Consider the following 22,781-nt stretch of genomic DNA (forward strand, 5'->3'; position numbering starts at 1 on the left):
AATATCTCTTCAAGACCTTGAGTTCAGATCTTTTGGATATGTAACCAGAAGTGGAATTGCTAAATCATATGGTAGTTTAATTTTTAATTTTTTGAGGAACTGCCTTAATGTTTTCTATAGCAGCTGGACTATTTTACATTCCCACCAGCAGTGTACAAGGGCTCCAACACTTGTATTTTTTTGATAATGGCCCCTTTTTTTTTTAACCCAAATTTTGTATTGATCAAAACAGCTTCATTGGTCTTTATAACAAAGAATTATTGTAAACTTGAGTTTATGTAACTAATTAAAATTAGTAAAATCACCAATTTTATATTCGCTTTACATATTGGAGTTCAACAAAAAAAATTTAATTTTGGGAGAAAAAAAGCTGTATTTCAAAATGTTTAAAAAAACCACTGTCATGGAAATCTTAGGACGAAATGGCCTTCTTAATGGAGAGAGGCAGGAGATAAACCATCCAGCAGAGGGCTCTGTGTAAAAACATTTGTTTTTACTAATGTTTAGAATACAGGAACTAAAGAAAGGAAAAAAAAGACAACTTCAAAGTGACGGTGAGTTAGGGCCTGCCTGCGGCCAAGGGGGAAGGCTACTCCAGGGTATGCTGGCATGCACTGGCCCCCCACTACTTAATGTCAGTGCCACTAAGCAGAAAACTTGAGGAATCAGGGTGTGAAGACCTTACCAGCTGCTAGCGAGCATGCAGGGGAAGAAAGGGATGTCTGTGTGGCTTCCCCATGAGCTGAGAGCCAGGATACACAGGGCAGGTGGCAGAGGCTCCCAGTTCAGTTCAGGGCAGGAGGCTGAATGCCCAGGTCCAGGAAGAACAAAAAGGGGATTTTGGAGGTAGGCTTTTTTGTTGTGTTAAAAAAACAGGCACATTACCCATCTCCCTGTGGCCCTTGAGCTGCTGGCCTGGCCCCCTGATCCTTCCCCTCTCCCCACAAAACCAAAATGAATAAGAAGAGAGGTAGAAGATGAGACATTCCAAGGGTGGGGAATGCTTTAGTCACTGGAGCCCGCCCATGAGAGTGAGCCTGGAAAGCATTGGGAAGCACAAGGTGAAGCTGCTGCTCCCCCTGGGGTGGGGTGGACTGGGACAGGGCAGAGCCAGGAGGGTGACTGAGAACATCCTGACTCCAGCAAAGAATCCTATGTAGCAGGAACAGAGGGCCGCAGAGAGCCACTCTGGAGGAAAGAGGTGAGGCTAAGTGACACAGGGGCATGGAAAGCTCCTTGTGGGTGTGGCCTCACCTGCTCACTACCAGCTGCCTCGGGCAAAGAGGCTCTGGCCTGGCTCGCCTCTGGGGGCAGGGAAAACTCTGGAGACCAGAGTGGAGGCAGAACAGAGAGAGAAGTGAACTGCTCTCCCACTCTTTTTAGGAGGACACTGTTTGAACCCTGTGATGACCAGGGCCTGGGCCCAAGGCAAGCAGAATGAATGCATTTCATGGAGAGCAGAGAGAAACTGGGCCCACAGGTATGTCTTGGGGCAGTGTGTTGCTCCTTTCTCCTTGAGGGCCTAGGGCCAGAGGTGGCCAGAGCTGCCACCTCAGCTTGTGGCTGCCAAAGGCAGGCTAGAACAACCACCCCAAGGTTCTCTGGACTTGGGAAGGAGAGGAGGAAGAAGGGAAAGGTGGGTATGAAAAATGAAGTGGAGGAGAGAAACAGCCTTAGATATGTTGGGGAGCAGGGGGGTGGCCATATCAAGAGGAGTTCTGGTTCTGGTAGATGGAAGCTTTCTCCTTCAACAGGTCCAGACACAGGTGGCACCTCCAACTTCCTTCATGGCGCTAAGATATGGACGGAGTGAGACAGTACATTTCATAGCCATGATTGCAGTCATCACAGAAGCCCAGCTGGTCATCATCTTCAGAGGTGCCGCAGATGTCGCAACATTTGCACTCGATATACTGTCAGCAGTATGTCTTCACTGCCGCATCATCATGGGGGTGAAATGGAGGCAAGATGGATGCCCTGAGCAGCCACAGTCAAAACAGGGCACCAGCTCCTCAGGTTGTCCCATCTTCTTGTTAATCTTTGAGTTCCCCAGGCAGAAGTTACAGTAGTTGTTGGGCAAGGCCAATCCATCAGGACCCTTTTTGGATTTCTGTTCCTCAGACCTCTAGGAAACAGGAGTGGGTGGTTGGGAGTCTTCTTTGTCCTCGCCGTCCTCAGCCAAGTGGGAGTGGGCATAGTGGTAACTGAGGCCTGGTCGGTTCTTGTGTTTTCCACAAATGTCACAGGCATAGGGCTTATCCTGGTCCTCCAGGTTGGAAGCATCCAGCTCCTTATGGGCACTGCCACACCTTTACCCTTGGATTACCCCTTTCCCCGACGCTTGGGAGCATCTTCTTCACAGTCCTCATCATCGAGGTCATCCAGGAAGTCATCTGGTTCTAGGATCCGCTTTCGTGCTTGACTGTTGGTCACAGGAAACTTGCCCAGGCTGTCATCATCAACTCGGGGATCTGGGGCACCTCGCTTCTCCAGGGGGTCAGTGTGCAACAGAACCTCTAAACTGCTGCCGTCCTGAGAGATCAGCCCCTCCTTCTTCAGGGTGTGTTCTGTGTCTGGCTTAATAGGTGGGAAGAAAAATTGTGGATCTTCACGGGGGTGGACTCACTGCTTTTTCCTCCAGTGCCGGGCAGGGTACGAGTAGTTGTCCAGAGGCCAATCCTAGAACCCAGTTACTTCTCCATCCAGCTGTAACAATTGTTCTGGGCTACTCCAGTCTGTGAGGCCAAGAAAGGCAGGCACACGCTGTGCTCAGCACAGAGGTGGGCATTGTAATTGTGACCCTGCTCCGTGGCATCTTTGTAGTACTGCTCCCAAGGAGCTTCACTACATTCACCACCACAGGTGCCATTTTCCTTGCTTCTCTCCCTCCAATAATGGCCATTCTAATGGGTATGAGGTGGTATTTCATTTGTGGTTTTGATTTGCAATTCCTTAATGATTAGTGATGTTGAACATCTTTTCCTGTGCTTTTTGCCATTTGTGTTTCTTCTACGGAGAAATCCTATTGAAGCCTTTTGCCCATTTTTAAACCAAGTTGTTTGTCTTTTGTTGTTGATTTGAAGGAGTTCTTTATATTCTGAATATTAATCTCTTATCAGATATATGATTTGCAAATATTTCTCCCATTCCATAGGTGGCCTTTTCATTCTGTTATATCCTATGATGCACAAAAGTTTTACATTTTTATGTAGTCCAATTTATCTGTTTTTACTTTTGTTGCCTGTGCTTTGGTGTCACACTCAAGAAATCATTGCCAAATCTAATGTCTTGAACCTTTCCCTGTATGTTTTTTTCTTAAGAGTCTTATAATTTTAACTCTTAGGTTTAGATCTTTGATCCATTTCGAGTTAATTTTTGTATATGGTGTAAGGTGTAAGGGACTAACTTCATTCTTTTGCATGTGGATATCCAGTTTTCCTAGCACCATTTGTTGAAAGACTGCTGATGTAGTTTGTATGTTATCCCTTCCTAAATTGTATGTTGAAATGTAATCCCCAGTGTTGGAGGTGGGGCCTTGTGGGAGGTGATTGGATCATCATCCTCTTGGTACCGTCCTCATGCTAGTGAGTGAGTTCTTGTGAGATCTGGTCATTTAAAAGTGTGTGGGACCTTCCCCTCTCTCTCTTATTCCTGCTCCCACCATGTGAGATGCCGCTCCCCCGTGCCTTCTGCCATGGATTGTAAGCTTCCTGAGGCCTCCCCAGAAGGAGATGCTGGCATTATGCTTCCTGTACAGCCTGCAGAACTGTGAGCCAATTAAAGTCTCTTTTCTTATAAGTTATCCAGTCTCAGGTATTTTTTTTTTAATAGCAGTGCAGAAATGGCTTAATACAACTGTCTTTTCTCATTGAATGGTCTTGGCACCGTTGTTGAAACCATTTGACCATTGTCATAGTCCTTTCCTGCTGTTATAACAAAATAGCTGGACTGGGTAATTTATAAACAACAGAAATTTATTCATCACAGTTCTGGAAACGGGAAGTTCAAGATCAGGTCACCAGAGGATTTAGTGTCTGGAGAGGGCTCTCTGCTTCACAGATGACACCTTGCCACTGCATCCTCACCTAGTGGAAGGGGAGAACGCTGTATCCTTACATGGTGGAGGGGCAAAAGGGACAAAGACAAAAGATAAAAGTGATTTAGGACCCCAAAATCTCTTTTAAGGACAGTAATCTCATTAATGAAGGCAGACCTCTTGTGACCTAATCAGCTCCCAAAGGCCCCACCTCTTAATACCTTTACCTTGGGGATTAGGTCTCAATGTAAGAATTTTGGAGGGACACAAACATTCAGACCATAGCAACCATATATGTGAGGGTTTATTTTTGAGCTTTCTATTCTATTTCATTAGCCTATATATTTGTCTTTATGCATATATTACACTGTCTTGATTACTGTAGATTTGTAGTAACTTTTGAAATCAGAAGTGTAAAATCTCTAACTTTGATCTTCTTTATCAAGATTGTTTTACTATTCAGAGATCCTTGAGGTTCAATATGAATTTTAGGATGGATTCTTAAAAAATTTCTGCAGAAAATACCATTGGGATTTTGATAGGGTTACATTAAATCATTAGATTGCTTTGAGCAGTATTGGCATTTTAACAATATGTAGTCCTTCGGTTCATTAAAACAGGCAGGATGTCTTTTCATTTATTTGTATTTTCTTTAATTTCTTTTAGCAATGTTTTGTAGTTTTCAGAATATGCATCTTTCACCTCCTTGGTTAAGTTTGTTCCTAAGTATTTTATAATTTTTGTATTCGTAATTATTTTATAATTTTATTTATAATGTTGATGCAATTGTTTTCTCAATTTCCTTTCACATTGTATCACTGAGCTTTCATAGAGACTTATTTCAAGTGTCACTTTTAAAATAAAGGCCTTTTTTCTCCAAAGTAGAAATGATCGTTTATTCTCTTATCCCCTATATCTCTACTGTAGAAACTATAACAAGTTAGTGTAATTGTTTAGAAATCTAACTTTCCCAACCAGAATTGAAAGCTCTTTGAGGGAATCTTCCATCTTTGTGTCCTAAATTCTTGCCACATAATAGAGATTCAATAAATATATTTTAATACATAAAACAATGAAAAAAAAGTGTGATGCACACATAAAAGTTTAATTGAAAGAACATTTAACTTTAGGTAGTCTCTCTTCCCTCATTTACATTTGTGTCTGAATCTTTGCATGAGAATTAAACCCAGTCCTGGTGTTCTAGAATCCCCTAAGGATGATGTACCAGAACTCTCTCTGGCAGTTCACTTGGATTTGCTGGTTGTTAGGATAAGAAGGGACCTGAGAGACAATTTATTGTGGTCTCATCACTTTTACTGTCAGTGTTAAGTGATGTGTCCAGGAGCACAAACTAAATAATGGGAGAACTGGGTTGGAGTTAGAAGGCTCAGTCTGGTTCTCTTTATCAGCTGCGGTAGAATGAGTAGAATTCCTCTGGCATCAAGATGTATTTTAAAGACGTGCTTTTAAGAATGACACTTAAAAATTCTACTTGTCAGTTTTACACAGTAATCAACTGGAAATATCTGTTTAAGATGAGGACTATAAAATTTTTAAATTGAAGTTGGTTTCAACATTATGTCAGCTTTATATTGAAACATATAGTTCAAGTGACTTGCTAAGACTGTCTAAAATGAAACTGTTTAAGCAGTATGTGGATACAGGAATGCTTTAAATGTTAATAGTAATATAGGAACAACAAAAACAGGTTTATGGCTTTTATTTCTTTAAAGTTTCAGGTGACGAAAAGTGATTCTAAAATTTTATTGAGATTTTTCATATTATATGTGACACAATTTTAGTATAACTTACAATAGTAGTAGAAAGTATCTTACAGTTGGAAGACATGGAAAATACTCATGCTTGCTATTGTTTAATTACACATTAGTTTTGTTGTTGTTGTTGTTTTATTTTTTAAGACCGTGTCTCACTCTGTCACCCAGGCTAGAGTACAGTGGTGCCATCACAGCTCACTGCAGCCTTGACCTCCCTGGGCTTAGGTGATCCTCCCATTTCATCCTCCTGAGTAACTGGGACTACAGGCGTGGGCCATCACACCTGGCTGATTTTTGTATTTTTTTTTTTTTTTTTTTGTAGAGACAGGGTTTCACCATGTTGCCCAAGCTGGTCTCAAATTCCTGGGCTCAGGCAATTCTCCCTCCTTGGCCTCCGAGAGTACTGGGATTATAGGCATGAGCCACCTCACCTAGCCACAAATCAAAAATTGAACATTCCATTTTTGTTACATCCACACACTGAAATAATATATAGAGATACTTGACTTATGGTGCAGTTACATCCTAATAAACCTATTGTAACTTGAAAATGAATTGAATGCATTTAACCTACCTGAAAATATAGCTTAGTCTAGCCTACCTTGAATGTGCCCACACACTTAACATTAACCTATAGCTGGGCAAAATCATCTGGCATCACAACACACTATAGAGTGTTGGTTGTTACCCTTGTGATTGTGTGACTGACTGGGAGCAGCTCGCTGCTGCTTTCCGGCATTGAGAGAGAATATCATACTGCATATTGCTATCTGGGAAAAGACCAAAATTCAGAATTTACAAGTACAGTTTCTACTGAACACGTGTTGCTTTTGCGCAATTGTAAAATCAAAAAATCATAAATTGAACCTTTGTAGTTTGAGGATTATCTGTATAAGTTTAGTAATATAATGAACTTAATTCCTTTTAGCATTCTAGACTATTCTTATTAATAAACCTCTTTTTGATTATTCTCAAATTGGAGATCATGTGATCGTATAAACATCCTTAACAATATTAGAAAAAGGGAGAAAATAGCAAAAGCTTGGAAAGAAGGGGTAAATATTTATCTTGCAAAAAGGGTATATAAGAAGAAACATGATTTTGTTAAAATTGATCTGTTTCAGTTTACTTTGAGACAACTTTTAGCAACTTCTTTGCATTTTAAGATTGTTATGTAAATTTATTGCTGCTACATATTTTAAAGAGTTCACCTAAAGAAAATCTCCTATATAAAAAAATATGTAAAGCCTAAAAAACAGTTAAAGCTGTGTTTGTTAGGGTTACAGATGTATTGTTTCTCTATTAAATTGTTTATTTCAGTATTCTTTTATATAGCAAAGTGTCCTTGTATGTAAATATATTTTTAAGTATTTCTTCTTCAGACAATTTTCATCTTCAGTTATAAGTTATATTATTTAGGAGGCACCCTTACCTGACTTTTTGAAGGATATCTGATGTATGTGTTTTGTGATTTTCGGTTTAGTGCTTGAAGGAATGCCTGTGGTACTGGGAGGAATTAAGCAATCTCAGTTATTCATAAGCTTCTCTTCCAGGACTTCCAACTTCTGTGTAAGTTGTTTACACAGATGAAAAATGACATGTAAGTTTCATATTAGTAAAAACTTTTCTCATCCCAAATATGATATTGCTCTAACCATTACCTAATACTCTAAGCAATAGATTCTACTACTGTTAGGAATATAAAATTAGTATTAAGAAGTACTTTTCAAAAAGAAGGCATTTTCTTTTTCGCCACTTCTGTGTACCTATAGACTATATTGAAAAACCACATTAATAAAAATCAAAAGTTCTTTGTGACAAATCTTATTTAGAACAGTATTGTGAATAAATACCATAAAATACTTCAGACCCAGTGAATAATGAGAGCTGTTGGGTCAAAATCTGAGGTAACTGAAATCAGTAAATTGAAAAGTGTTGGCTGGGCGCAGTGGCTTATGACTGTAATCCCAGCACTTTGGTTGGGAAGCCAAGGCAGGCAGATCACTTGAGGCCAGGAGTTCGAGATCAGATTGGCCAACATGACAAAACCCCATAACTGCTAAAAATACAAAAATTAGCCAGGCATGGTGGTACGTGCCTGTAATCCCGGCTACTCAGGTGGCTGAGGCATGAGTATCGCTTTAACCTGGGAGGTGGTGGAGGTTGCAGTGAGCTGAGATTGTACCATTGCAATACAGCCTGGGTGACGGAGTGAGATTCTGTCTTGAAAAAAAAAAAGGAAAAAAAGAGAAAAATGTTTTCTTTAGACTCAATTGATTTAAGATTGTTATAGCAAATAAGATAATAAATAAACATTAGGTAGTAAAGAACAGTACAAATGCCCACTGTTTTAATTTTCTGTTAACAAAAGTCCATTTCTTATATCCATCAAATTTTTTGATAAATTCAAAAATTCAAATTTGATTTTTTGATGTTGATTGGGAAGTCCTTCTTTTTCTTGTGGTAAAAACTGTCCCATGAGACTATAACCTCCCAGGAGACCTAAATAACTTTTAGAGTCTCTTTTGTGCAGCCTTCAGCAGATACTGTGCTTGGCACATACAGGGAGTGCTCAGTAGGTAACTGAATAAATGAATTTGTGCTTCCACACCTTTATGCTGTTTGTTTTCTGGGATGATACAAACATGTTGCTAAATTGCTATTGGAAGCTCCTATATGGGATAATTCTTCAAATATTTGAAGACTTGGAAATTATGCTCTAATCAGTCAAATCTTAGGAACATAGTAAGTTAGTCCATCATGACATATGTAAAACCATAAGACATCGTTAATATTTGACTGTTTTTGGCCCATAAAAGTGACAGTTTTGTATGATTCAGCCTAATATTTCAACATGAGGTTCTTTTAAAACAGTTGTGAATATGCCAAAATAGAGAGGGTCAAAGTTGGGTTATGACAGGGTAGTTGAGAAAAGATAAGTTTTGGTAATTTATATGAACTCTAAGTTGATAAGTTAATTACAATGATAATTGTTAGGAATACACTCTCACTGTTTAATAACATGCTTATGCTGGACTTGTTTTTCCTTTTTTTGCCTACCCAGCATCTAAATTTTTTATACCACTCTCTTGTGTTAGTTACATTCTTTCATAGGCTTCCTTGCTGCTAGGGAAGGAAAATATGGTCTTGGTCTGATGCAGACTTTGAATCAGAAGCTAGCAACTTGAAGGAGAAAAGGTCCATGCAGAATTCATCCTTGGGATAGGTGTGTCATCGGTGACAGCTACTACCAGTCCAAGGCCAGTGGGAACAGTTTTGGCCCTTTTTGTACTGTCTGTGGTTTGGCACCTAATCCTCACTGGGGTGTTGGTACTGGACCTGGGCTCCACCAGCACTTTGGACAGCGCCTATCTCCTTGGCTTCATGTCCTTTCAGCCTGGTCCTCTGGTCCTCTGGTCCTCGAGGTGTTCTTTTTTTTTTTTTTTTTTGAGACTTGGTCTCACTCTGTCACCCAGCTTAGCCTCCCAAGTAGGTGGGACTACAGGTGCACTCCTCCACCATGCCTGGCTAATTTTTTGTATTTGTGGTAGAGATGGGGTTTCACCATGTTGTCCAGGCTGGTCTTGAACTCCTGAGCTCAGGCCAGTCTACCCACCATGGCCTCCCAAAGTGCTGGGATTATAGGATTGAGCCACCACACTCAGCCCTCCCAGTGTTCTTATATGAATTCTTTTCCTGCTCAACTCAGCCAAAGTTGCCATCTGTTGTTCGCAACTGAGAACCAGTGTTTTCTAGACATTTTAATGGTCTATTGCTTAACTTTCTTTATTAGCATAGAATAGAGACAAGAAGCTATTTGGGGGCAGTGACTACCAGCACAGGGTTTTTAGAATATGCCCCAAATTTATATACCATGATTGAAATGTCACATTTAGCACATTAATTAGCATTTAGTAAAAAGTAAAATAATTAAAAAAAGAAAGTAACACAGTAAAAGTAAAATAACAGTAAGATTTCAAAGATGTGGTGAGATACTGTTTTGAGTTATTCACTGAGTTTCTCTTCTTGTGTTTCTTGTATCCCTTGTTCTCTGCCTGCCTCCTCCTGGGCAGTGACTGACACTCATGTTTCAGAGGAGTAGGAATACAGCAGCAAAAGTAGAGAAAAGGCTTTAGCGTTTCAACAACTAAGCATAATGATATGTTTTTTCCTGTCCTGATACTAGAAAAGATACTCTGGGTTGGGTGAAGGAGAGTTGGAGGCCAAGCAAGAGTATGTGTTCTTGCCCAATCTGTCATCCCATGAGTGAAACAACAAAAATCCTCAAGTCTGAAAGTAGGAGTGACCTCTGCTCCATCCCTGAGAAGTCTGCACAGAGTCAGCAAAGCCAGAATTCCCTGTGCTCCCAGAGTGTACTAGAGGTGACAGAAGAGAGGATGGTTTCATGTGCCAGGTGGTCCCATGGTGTTCAGACCTGTTTGGACCTCTTCCACCTTGATCTAGGACACTCGGCTGTTTCTCTGTGTGCTCAAGAAGAGCAGGAAGGCAGTAAAGGGTCTCAGGCAGCCCCAGTGAGTTCCCGCTTGCTCTGGTGTGGTATGGTAAGCTATAGGATGAAATCTTGTGTATCTGGGAGGGCACCAAAGTTGCAGAGAATCCTTATGTATGGGAATGAGGGAGAATCCAGCTGCAGAAATCAAGCATGGCGCATGTCTTCGGAGATGCCAAATAGTGACCCAAGTGCTGCCCACCTCTCTCCCCCAGTCTAAAACACTGTGACGCTCCATTAGCTACCTTCTTCAACAAAGGTACAGTCTCAGGGAACACTAAGAATTTTCAAAATGTCTAATTTTTTCCACCAGGAAGAAATAGATATTCTAGTTGAAATATAGATGAGTAGCCAGGTGTGGTGATGTATGCATGTAGTCCCAGCTACTTGGAGGCTGAGGCAGGAGGATCACTGAGCCCAGTAGTTTGAGACCAGCATTGGCAACACTGTGAGACCCCATCTTAAAAAACAAACAAATAGGCTGGGCACAGTGGCTCACTCCTGTAATCCCAGCACTTTGGGAAGCTGAGGCAGATCACGAGGTCAAGAGATCGAGACCATTCTGGCCAACATGGCGAAACCCTGTCTCTACTAAAAATACAAAAACTAGCTGGGCATGGTGGTGTGTGCCTGTCATCTCAGCTACTCGGGAGGCTGAGGAAGAAGATTGCTTGAACCTGGAAGGCAGAGGTTGCAGTGAGCCAAGATCACATCACTGCACTCCAGCCTGGCGACAGAGTGAGACTCTGTCTCAAAAAACAAAACAAAACTAACTATAGATGACTAAATAAAGTTACTTTCACAGATAAGTTTCATTACCCTAAAACCTTTAAAATTGCCAATCATACTTTGAATAAAATCCAAAGATTTTAGCAGGCCCCTGCCTGCTTCTCTAAATGTATTTCCTGTCACTTCCCCATATCCCCACTCTGCCCTAGTTACCCTGTCTTTTATATTGTGTTTCAGACCTACTCAACATTCTTTCATCTTAGAAGTTGTTCCTTCTGCTGCGAGTACTCTTCCCCTAGATACACACATGGTTCTCTTTTCCATTTCACTCAGGTGTCTGCTCAATGTCACATATTCAGGGCTGGATTCCCAGACCACCTAATATAAAATAGGAACCTTGTTTCTTCTGTACTCTTACCTGCTTTCGTTCTCTTTATTTCACTTAACAGAACCTGACCTTCATTTATATATTAGTTTGTGGCACCAACAAATACAGAAGGCGCACAGGGCAGGAAATTTGTCTTGCTCACTGCTGTATATTCACCTAGAACAGTACCTGGTATATGTTAGGCCCTCAATAAATATTTGCTGAATGAATGAATGATCAAACTTGAGTTTGTCGACTGGAATTCATGTCCGCTGTATGGTTCTTAAAGTAACTCACCACTTTTAGCATTTGTTTGAAAATGTTTCATAGAAGGGAGAAAGATTTTAGATTCTCTTTTTAAATTTTTGTGCATACATAGTAGGTCTATATATTTATGGGGTACATGAAGTACTTTGATACAGGTATGTAGTGCATAATAATCACATCATGGTAAATGGAATATCCATCCCCTCAAGTATTTATCCTTTGTGTTAAAAATAATCCCATAATGTAAACTAGTATAATCACTGTGGAAAACAGTATGGAGGTTCCTTAAAGAACTAAAAGTAGAACTACCATTTGATTCAGCAATCCCACTACTAGGTATGGACCCAAAGGAAAATAAGTCATATGAAAAAGACACTTGCACACTCATGTTTATAGTGGCACAATTCACAATTGCAAAAATATGGAACCAGCCTAAATGCCCATCAACCAACGAGTGGATAAACAAAATGTGGTATATAGACACCATGGAATACTACTCAGCTATAAAAAGGAACAAAATAATGGTATTTGCAACAACCTGAATGGAGCTGAGACTGTTATTCTAAGTGAAGTAACTCAGGAATGGAAAACCAAACATATTATGTTCTCACTTGTAAGTGGGAGCCAAGCTATGAGGATGCAATGGCATAAGAATGATATAATGGACTTGGGGGAAAGGGTGCTAGTAGGGTGAGGGATAAAAGACTATCTATTGAGTACATTGTACATTGCTCAAGTGATGAGTGCACCAGAATCTAAGAAATCACCACTAAAGAACTTTTCCATGCAACCAAACACCACCTGTTCCCCCAAAACTAGTGAAATAAAAATAAAAATAAAAAACCAATCCCATTATACCCTTCCAGTTATTTTAAAATGTACAATTAAATTATTGACTATAATTTAATTAAATTATTGTCTATTTAATTAAATTATTTATTGTCTATTTAATTAAATTATTGACTATAATGACTTTTTTGCCATTAACCATCCCTACTTCTTTCATATCCCCCTACTACCCTCCCCAGATTCTGGTAAACATTGTTCTATGCTCTATCTCCATGAGTTAAATTGTTTTAATTTTTAGCTTCCACAAGTAAGTGAGAATATGCGAAGCTTGTCTTTCTTTGCCTGGCTTATTTCACTGAACATAATGACCTCCAGTACCACCTGTATTGTTGCAAATGACAGGGTCTCATTCTTTTTTATGGCTGAATAGCACTCCAATATATATATATGTACCACATTTTCTTTATCCATTGATCTGTCGATGGACAGACACTTAGGGTTGCTTCTAAATCTTGGCTGTTGTGAATAGTGCTGCAAAAAACATGGGAGTGCAGATACCTCTTTGATATACTGATTTCCTTTCTTTTGAGTATATACCTAGCAGTGGGATTGCTGGATTGTATAGTACCTGCATTTTTAGTGTTTTGGGGAACCTTCAAACTGTTCTCCATAGTGGTTGCACTAATTTACATTCCCACCAAAAGCATACGAGGGTTCCATTTTCTCCACTTCCTTGTCAGCATTTGTTATTGCCTGTCTTTTGGATAAAGCCATTTTAACTGAGGTGAGATGATATTTCATTGTAGTTTTGATTTGCATTTCCCTTATGATCAGTGATGTTTAGCACCTTTTCATACGCCTGTGTGCCATTTGTGTGTCTTTTTTTGAGAAATGTCTATTCAGATCTTTGCTGATTTTTAAATTGAATTATTATATTTTTTCCTATATAGTTGTTTGAGCTCCTTATAATTCTGGTTATTAATCCCTTGTCAGATGGGTAGTTTGCAGATTTTCTCTCCTTCTATAAGTTGTCTCTTTGTTTTGTTTCCTTTGCTATGCAGAAGCTTTTTTTTTTTTTTTTTTGGAAACAGTCTATGTTGCCCAGGCTGGAGTGCAGTGGCACGATCTCAGCTCACTGCAACCTCTGCCTCCCAGGCTCAAGTGATCCTCCCAAGTAGCTGGGACTACAGGCGCGCACCACCATGCCTGGCTAATTTTCATATCTTTTTGTAGAGATGGAGTCTAGCCATGTTGCCCAGGCTGGTCTCAGACTCCTGAGCTCAAGCAATTTGCCCACCTCGGCCTCCCAAAGTGCTGGGATTACAGATGTGAGCCACCATGTCCAGCCAGAAGCTTTTAAGCTTGATGTAATCTCATTTATTTATTTTTGCTTTGGTTCCCTGTGCTTGTGAGGTATAACTCAAGAAATCTTTGCCCAGACCAATGCCCTGGAGAATTTCTCCACTGTTTTCTTGTAGTAGTTTCATAGTTTGAGGTCTAGATTTAAGTCTTTAATCCCTTTTGATTTGATTTTTATATGTGGTGAGAGACAGGTGTCTAGTTTCATTCTTCTGCATGTGGATACCCAGTTTTCCCAGCACCATTTATTGAAGAAGCTGTCTTTTCTGCATTGTATGCTCTTGGCACCTTTGTTGAAAATGAATTCACTGTAGATGTATGGATTTGTTTCTGGGTTCTCTATTCTGCTCCATTGATCTATATGTCTGTTTTTATGCCAGTGCCATGCTGTTTTTGTTACTATAGCCCTGTAGTATAATTTGAAGTTAAGTAATACGATTCCTCCAGCTTTGTTCTCTCAGGATAATTTTGGCTGTTCTGGGTCTTTTGTGGTTCCATGTGAATTTTAGGGTTGTTTTTTCTATTTCTGTGAAGAATGTCATTGGAATTTTGATAGGGATTGCCTGGAATCTGTAGATTTCTTTGGCTAGTATGGACATTTTAACAACATTGATTCTTCCAATCCATGAACATGGAATATCTTTACATTTTTTTTGGTGCTGTCTTCAATTTATCTAATCAGTGTTTTATAGATTTCATTGTAGAAATTTTTTGCTTCTTTGGTTAAATCCTAGGTGTTTAATTTTGTTTGTGACTGTTGTAAATAGGATTACTTTTTGGATTTCTTTTTCAGGTTGTTCACTATTGTCATATAGAAATGCTACTGATTTTTGTATGTTGATTTTGTATCCTGCAACTTTACTGAATTTTTTTCACCAGTTCTAATAGTTTTTGGTGGAGTCTTTGGGTTTTTAAAAAATGTAAGATCATATCATCTGCAAACAAGGATAATTTGACTTCTTTTTCAGTTTGGATGCCCTTTATTTCTTCTGTTGTCTGATTGCTCTAGCTAGGACTTCTATTGTGTTGAATAACAGTGGTGAAAGTGGGTATCCTTGTTATGTTCCAGACGTTAGAGGAAAGGCTTTCAGTTTTTCCTTATTCAGTATGATACTAGATGTGGATCTATTGTATATAGCTTTTATTATGTTGAAGTATGTTCCTTCTATACACAGTTCTTTGAGTTTTTTATGAAGGGATGTTGAATTTTATCAGATGCTTTTTCAGAATCAATTGAAATGATCATATGATTTTTGTCCTTCATTCTGTTGATATGATGTATCACATTGATTTATTTGTATATATTGAACCATCCTTGCATCCCTGAAATAAATCTCATTTGGTCATGATAAATGATCTTTTTAGTGTATTGTTGAATTCAGTGATTTTTGCATCAATGTTTATCAGACATATTGGCCTATAGTTTTCTTTCTTTGATGTGTCTTTGTCTGGTTTTGATATCAGGGTAATACTGGTCTTGTAGAATGAGTTTGGAAGTATTCCCTCCCCTCTATTTTTTGGAGTAGTTTGAGTAGGATTGGTATTAGTTCTTTAAATGTTTGGTAGAATTCAGCAGTGAAGACATCAGGTCCCAAGCTTTTCATTGCTGGGAGATGTTTTATTATGACATTTATCTCATTTGTTATTGGTCTGTCAGGTTTTGGATTTCTTCATGGTTCAATCTTCAGAGATTGTATGTGTCTAGGAATTTATTTGTGTCCCTTAGATTTTCCAATTTATTGTCGTATAGTTACTCGTAGCAGCCACTAATGATCCTTTGAATTTCTGTGGCATCAATTGTAATGTCTCATTTATCAGCTCTTATTTTATATATTTTGTTCTTCTATCTTTGTTCTTAGTCTGGCTAAAGGTTTGTCAATTTTGCTTATCTTTTCAAAAAAACAGCTTTTCATTTTGTTGTTTTTTTGTATTTTGTTTCAGTTTCATTTATTTCTGCTCTGATATTTATTATCTCTTCTATTAATTTTGGGTTGGGTTTGCTCCTGCTTTTCTAGTTCTTTAGAATGCATCATTAGGTTATCTATTTAAAGCTTTGCTTTTTTTGATGTAGGCACTTAAAACAATAAAATCCCCTCTTATCATGGCTTTTGCTGTATCCCATGGGTTTTGTTGGTATGTTGTAGTTCTATTATCATTTGTTTCAATAATTTTTTCAGTTTTCTTCTTAATTTCTTTATTGACCCATTGGTTATTCAGGAGCATATTATTTAATTTCCATGTATTTGTATAGTTCCCCAAATTCCTCTTATTATTGACTTGTAGTTTTCTTCCATTGTGGCCAGAGAAGATGCTTGATATTATTTTAGTTTTTTGAATGTCTTAAGACTTTTTTTGTGACCTAACATATGGTCTATTCTTGAGAAGGATTCATGTACTGAGGAAAAGAATGTGTATTCTGCAGCCATTCGATGAAACATTCTGTAAATATCTATTAGGTCCATTTAGTGCAGATTAAGTCTGAGGTTTCTTTTTTGAATTTCTGTCTGGAAGCTATGTCCAGTGCTGAAAGTGGGGTGTTGAAGTATCCAGGAAGTATGCAGCTATTATTGCATTGGCGTCTCTCCCTTTAGCTCTAAAAATATTTGCTTTGTATATCTGGGTACTCCAATGTTGGGTGTAAATATGTTTACAGTTGTTATTTCTGTTGCTGAATTGACCCCTAAATCATTATACAATGATCTTCTTTGTCTCTTCTTACAGTTTTTGTCTTGAAATGTATTTTCTCTGATAGAATCATATGCACTCCTGCTCTGTTTTGGTTCCCATTGGCATGGGATTTCTTTTTTCTACCTTGTTTTCCCAGTCTGTGTGCATCTTTATAGGTGAAGTGTGTTTCTTGCAGGCAACAGATTATTGAATCTTGTCTTTTTAAATCCATTGAGCCACTCTATGTCTTTTTATTGGAGAGTTTAGTCTATTTACATTCAATGTTATTATTGATAAGGACTTATTCTTGCCATTTGTTATTTGTTTTCTGTTTGTTTTGTGGTCTTCTCTTCCTCCTTTCTTCTTGCCTTTTTTTTAGTGAGGGTGATTTTCTTTGGTGGTATGACTTAATTTCTCAGTTTTTATTTTTTGTGTATCAATCGTATATTTTTTGCTTTGAGGTTACCCTGAGGATTGCAAATATTGTCTTATAACTCATTATTTTAAAGTGATGACAACTTAACCCTGATTGAATAAACAAACAAGCAAAAAGAAAACTAATAAAAACTTTACACCTTAACTTTGTCTTCTCACTTGTTAACTTTTTGTTGTTCTCTTTGTCTTATAGAACTATGTCTTGAAGAATTGTGGTAGTTATTATTTTGATTGGTTCATTGTTTAATATTTCTTTGTAAGATAGGACTAATCTATACACCACCATTACAGTGTTACAATATTCCATGTTTTTCTTTGTGCCTATTATTTCTAGTGAGTTTTGTACCTTCAGATGATTTCTTATTGCTCATCAATGTCCTTTTCTTTAAGATTGAAAAACTCTCTTTAGCATTTCTTATAGAACAGGTCTGATGTTGGTAAAATCCCTCAGCTTTTGTTTCTCTGGGCAAGTCTTTATTTCTCTTTCATGTTTGAAGGCTATTTTCATCAGATATACTATGTTAGGGTAAAAGATTTTTTTCCTTCAGCATCTTAAATATGTCATGATATTCTCTCCTGGCCTATAAAGTTTCCTCTGAAAAGTCTGCTGCCAGACATATTGGAGCTCCAGTGTATGTCATTTGCTTCTTTTTACTTGCGCTTTTAGGATCCTTTCTTTATTTTTGACCTTTGGGCGTTTGATTATTAAATGCCTTTAGGTAGTCTTCTTTGAATTAAATCTGCGTGGTGTTCTATAACCTTCTTATACTTGAATATTGACGTCTTTCTCCAGGTTTGGGAAATTCTCTGATATTATCCCTTTGAATAAACTTTCTACCCCTACCTCTTTCTCTACCTCTTTTTTTTTGTTTTTTGTTTTTTTTTTCTTTTATTATTATTATTATTATTATTATACTTTAGGTTTTATGGTACATGTGCGCGATGTGCAGGTAAGTTACATATGTATACATGTGCCATGCTGGTGCACTGCACCCACCAACTCGTCATCTAGCATTAGGTATATCTCCCAATGCTATCCCTCCCCCCCCCACCCCACAACAGTCCCCGAAGTGTGATGTTCCCCTTCCTGTGTCCATGTGTTCTCATTGTTCAATTCCCACCTATGAGTGAGAATATGCGGTGTTTGGTTTTTTGTTCTTGCAATAGTTTACTGAGAATGATGATTTCCAATTTCATCCATGTCCCTACAAAGGACATGAACTCATCGTTTTTTATGGCTGCATAGTATTCCATGGTGTATATGTGCCACATTTTCTTAATCCAGTCTATCATTGTTGGACATTTGGGTTGGTTCCAAGTCTTTGCTATTGTGAATAATGCCGCAATAAACATACGTGTGCATGTGTCTTTATAGCAGTATGATTTATAGTCCTTTGGGTATATACCCAGCAATGGGATGGCTGGGTCGAATGGAATTTCTAGTTCTAGATCCCTGAGGAATCGCCACACTGACTTCCACAAGGGTTGAACTAGTTTACAGTCCCACCAACAGTGTAAAAGTGTTCCTATTTCTCCACATCCTCTCCAGCACCTGTTGTTTCCTGACTTTTTAATGATTGCCATTCTAACTGGTGTGAGATGGTATCTCATTGTGGTTTTGATTTGCATTTCTCTGATGGCCAGTGATGGTGAGCATTTTTTCATGTGTCTTTTGGCTGCATAAATGTCTTCTTTTGAGAAGTGTCTGTTCATGTCCTTCGCCCACTTTTTGATGGGGTTGTTTGTTTTTCTCTTGTAAATTTGTTGGAGTTCATTGTAGATTCTGGATATTAGCCCTTTGTCAGATGAGTAGGTTGTGAAAATTTTCTCCCATTTTGTAGGTTGCCTGTTCACTCTGATGGTAGTTTCTTTTGCTGTGCAGAAGCTCTTGAGTTTAATTAGATCCCATTTGTCAATTTTGGCTTTTGTTGCCATTGCTTTTGGTGTTTTAGACATGAAGTCCTTGCCCATGCCTATGTCCTGAATGGTAATGCCTAGGTTTTCTTCTAGGGTTTTTATGGTTTTAGGTCTAACATTTAAGTCTTTAATCCATCTTGAATTGATTTTTGTATAAGGTGTAAGGAAGGGATCCAGTTTCAGCTTTGTACATATGGCTAGCCAGTTTTCCCAGCACCATTTATTAAATAGGGAATCCTTTCCCCATTTCTTGTTTTTGTCAGGTTTGTCAAAGATCAGATACTTGTAGATATGTGGCATTATTTCTGACGGCTCTGTTCTGTTCCATTGATCTATATCTCTGTTTTGGTACCAGTACCATGCTGTTTTGGTTACTGTAGCCTTGTAGTATAGTTTGAAGTCAGGTAGTGTGATGCCTCCACCTTTGTTCTTTTGGCTTAGGATTGACTTGGCGATGCGGGCTCTTTTTTGGTTCCATATGAACTTTAAAGTAGTTTTTTCCAATTCTGTGAAGAAAGTCATTGGTAGCTTGATGGGGATGGCATTGAATCTGTAAATTACCTTGGGAAGGATGGCCATTTTCATGATATTGATTCTTCCTACCCATGAGCATGGAATGTTCTTCCATTTGTTTGTATCCTCTTTTATTTCCTTGAGCAGTGGTTTGTAGTTCTCCTTGAAGAGGTCTTTCACATCCCTTGTAAGTTGGATTCCTAGGTATTTTATTCTCTTTGAAGCAATTGTGAATGGGAGTTCACTCATGATTTGGCTCTCTGTTTGTCTGTTATTGATGTATAAGAATGCTTGTGATTTTTGCACATTGATTTTGTATCCTGAGACTTTGCTGAAGTTGCTTATCAGCTTAAGGAGATTTTGGGCTGAGACAATGGGGTTTTCTAAATATACTATCATGTCATCTGCAAACAGGGACAATTTGACTTCCTCTTTTCCTAATTGAATACCCTTGATTTCCTTCTCCTGCCTAATTGCCCTGGCCAGAACTTCCAACACTATGTTGAATAGAAGTGGTGAGAGAGGGCATCCCTGTCTTGTGCCAGTTTTCAAAGGGAATGCTTCCAGTTTTTGCCCATTCAGTATGATATTGGCTGTGGGTTTGTCATAAATAGCACTTATTATTTTGAGATACGTCCCATCAATTCCTAATTTATTGAGAGTTTTTAGCATGAAGGGTTGTTGAATTTTGTCAAAGGCCTTTTCTGCATCTATTGAGATAATCATGTGGTTTTTGTCTTTGGTTCTGTTTATATGCTGGATTACATTTATTGATTTGCGTATATTGAACCAGCCTTGCATCCCAGGGATGAAGCCCACTTGATCATGGTGGATAAGCTTTTTGATGTGCTGCTGGATCCTGTTTGCCAGTATTTTATTGAGGATTTTTGCATCAATGTTCATCAAGGATATTGGTCTAAAATTCTCTTTTTTTGTTGTGTCTCTGCCAGGCTTTGGTATCAGGATGATGCTGGCCTCATAAAATGAGTTAGGGAGGATTCCCTCTTTTTCTATTGATTGGAATAGTTTCAGAAGGAATGGTACCAGCTCCTCCTTGTACCTCTGGTAGAATTCGGCTGTGAACCCATCTGGTCCTGGACTTTTTTTGGTTGGTAAGCTATTGATTATTGCCACAATTTCAGCTCCTGTTATTGGTCTATTCAGATTCAACTTCTTCCTGGTTTAGTCTTGGGAGGGTGTATGTGTTGAGGAATTTATCCATTTCTTCTAGATTTTCTAGTTTATTTGCATAGAGGTGTTTGTAATATTCTCTGATGGTAGTTTGTATTTCTGTGGGATCGGTGGTGATATCCCCTTTATCATTTTTTATTGCATCTATTTGATTCTTCTCTCTTTTTTTCTTTATTAATCTTGCTAGCAGTCTATCAATTTTGTTGATCCTTTCAAAAAACCAGCTCCTGGATTCATTTATTTTTTGAAGGGTTTTTTGTGTCTCTATTTCCTTCAGTTCTGCTCTGATTTTAGTTATTTCTTGCCTTCTGCTAGCTTTTGAATGTGTTTGCTCTTGCTTTTCTAGTTCTTTTAATTGTGATGTTAGGGTGTCAATTTTGGATCTTTCCTGCTTTCTCTTGTGGGCATTTAGTGCTATAAATTTCCCTCTACACACTGCTTTGAATGCATCCCAGAGATTCTGGTATGTTGTGTCTTGGTTCTCGTTGGTTTCAAAGAATATCTTTATTTCTGCCTTCATTTCATTATGTACCCAGTAGTCATTCAGGAGCAGGTTGTTCAGTTTCCACATAGTTGAGCGGTTTTGAGTGAGATTCTTAATCCTGAGTTCTAGCTTGATTGCACTGTGATCTGAGAGACAGTTTGTTACAATTTCTGTTCTTTTACATTTATTGAGGAGAGCTTTACTTCCAAGTATGTGGTCAATTTTGGCATAGGTGTGGTGTGGTGCTGAAAAAAATGTATATTCTGTTGATTTGGGGTGGAGAGTTCTGTAGATGTCTATTAGGTCCGCTTGGTGCAGAGCTGAGTTCAATTCCTGGGTATCCTTGTTGACTTTCTGTCTCGTTGATCTGTCTAATGTTGACAGTGGGGTGTTAAAGTCTCCCATTATTAATGTGTGGGAGTCTAAGTCTCTTTGTAGGTCACTCAGGACTTGCTTTATGAATCTGGGTGCTCCTGTATTGGGTGCATATATATTTAGGATAGTTAGCTCTTCTTGTTGAATTAATCCCTTTACCATTATGTAATGGCCTTCTTTGTCTCTTTTGATCTTTGTTGGTTTAAAGTCTGTTTTATCAGAGACTAGGATTGCAACCCCTGCCTTTTTTTGTTTTCCATTTGCTTGGTAGATCTTCCTCCATCCTTTTATTTTGAGCCTATGTGTGTCTCTGCACGTGAGATGGGTTTCCTGAATACAGCACACTGATGGGTCTTGAGTCTTTATCCAATTTGCCAGTCTGTGTCTTTTAATTGGAGCATTTAGTCCATTTACATTTAAAGTTAATATTGTTATGTGTGCATTTGATCCTGTCATTATGATGTTAGCTGGTTAGTTTGCTCGTTAGTTGATGCAGTCTCTTCCTAGTCTCGATAGTCTTTACAATTCGGTATGATTTTGCAGTGGCTGGTACTGGTTGTGCCTTTCCATGTTTAGCACTTCCTTCAGGAGCTCTTTTAGGGCAGGCCTGGTGGTGACAAAATCTCTCAGCATTTGCTTGTCTGTAAAGTATTTTATTTCTCCTTCACTTATGAAGCTTAGTTTGGCAGGATATGAAATTCTGGGTTGAAAATTCTTTTCTTTAAGAATGTTGAATATTGGCCCCCACTCTCTTCTGGCTTGTCGGGTTTCTGCCGAGAGATCCGCTGTTAGTCTGATGGGCTTCCCTTTGATGGTAACCCGACCTTTCTCTCTGGCTGCCCTTAACATTTTTTCCTTCATTTCAACTTTGGTGAATCTGACAATTATGTGCTTGGAGTTGCTCTTCTCGAGGAGTATCTTTGTGGCATTCTCTGTATTTCCTGAATCTGAATGTTGGCCTGCCTTGCTAGATTGGGGAAGTTCTCCTGGATAATATCCTGCAGAGTGTTTTCCAACTTGTTTCCATTCTCCCCGTCACTTTCAGGTACACCAATCAGACGTAGATTTGGTCTTTTCACATAGTCCCACATTTCTTGGAGGCTTTGCTCGTTTCTTTTTATTCTTTTTTCTCTAAACTTCCCTTCTCGCTTCATTTCATTCATTTCATCTTCTAGGGCTGATACCCTTTCTTCCATTTGATCGCATCGGCTCCTGAGGCTTCTGCATTCTTCACGTAGTTCTCGAGCCTTGGTTTTCAGCTCCATCAGCTCCTTTAAGCACTTCTCTGTATTGGTTATTCTAGTTATACATTCTTCTAAATTTTTTTCAAAGTTTTCAACTTCTTTGCCTTTGGTTTGAATATCCTC

The 22,781-nt window shown here is 38.7% G+C and overlaps 1 protein-coding gene and 1 pseudogene across 11 annotated transcripts in view; one reads left to right on the forward strand and one right to left on the reverse strand.

The window, feature by feature from the left end:
* Positions 1-22,781, forward strand: part of AKAP7 (A-kinase anchoring protein 7) — a 160,441-nt gene that overhangs the window by 49,783 nt on the left and 87,877 nt on the right. The window contains exons 8-9 of one of the 11 annotated variants that reach the window (XM_063724985.1): positions 1,384-1,480; positions 1,755-4,917. The exons of 9 other annotated variants lie outside the window; for them this stretch is intronic. In XM_063724985.1, coding sequence (XP_063581055.1) covers positions 1,384-1,480; positions 1,755-1,797 — 140 coding nt within the window. In that variant the 3' untranslated portion in view covers positions 1,798-4,917. Of the gene's footprint in view, positions 1-1,383; positions 4,918-22,781 lie in introns of those variants that run through there. One more of the 11 variants, XM_063724984.1, reaches the window with a different exon arrangement.
* On the reverse strand, positions 2,310-2,869 carry LOC100431878 (zinc finger protein ubi-d4-like; annotated as a pseudogene).

This window comes from Pongo abelii, chromosome 5 (assembly GCF_028885655.2).
Source record: "Pongo abelii isolate AG06213 chromosome 5, NHGRI_mPonAbe1-v2.0_pri, whole genome shotgun sequence".
In the NCBI taxonomy this organism is placed as follows: Eukaryota; Metazoa; Chordata; class Mammalia; order Primates; family Hominidae; genus Pongo; species Pongo abelii.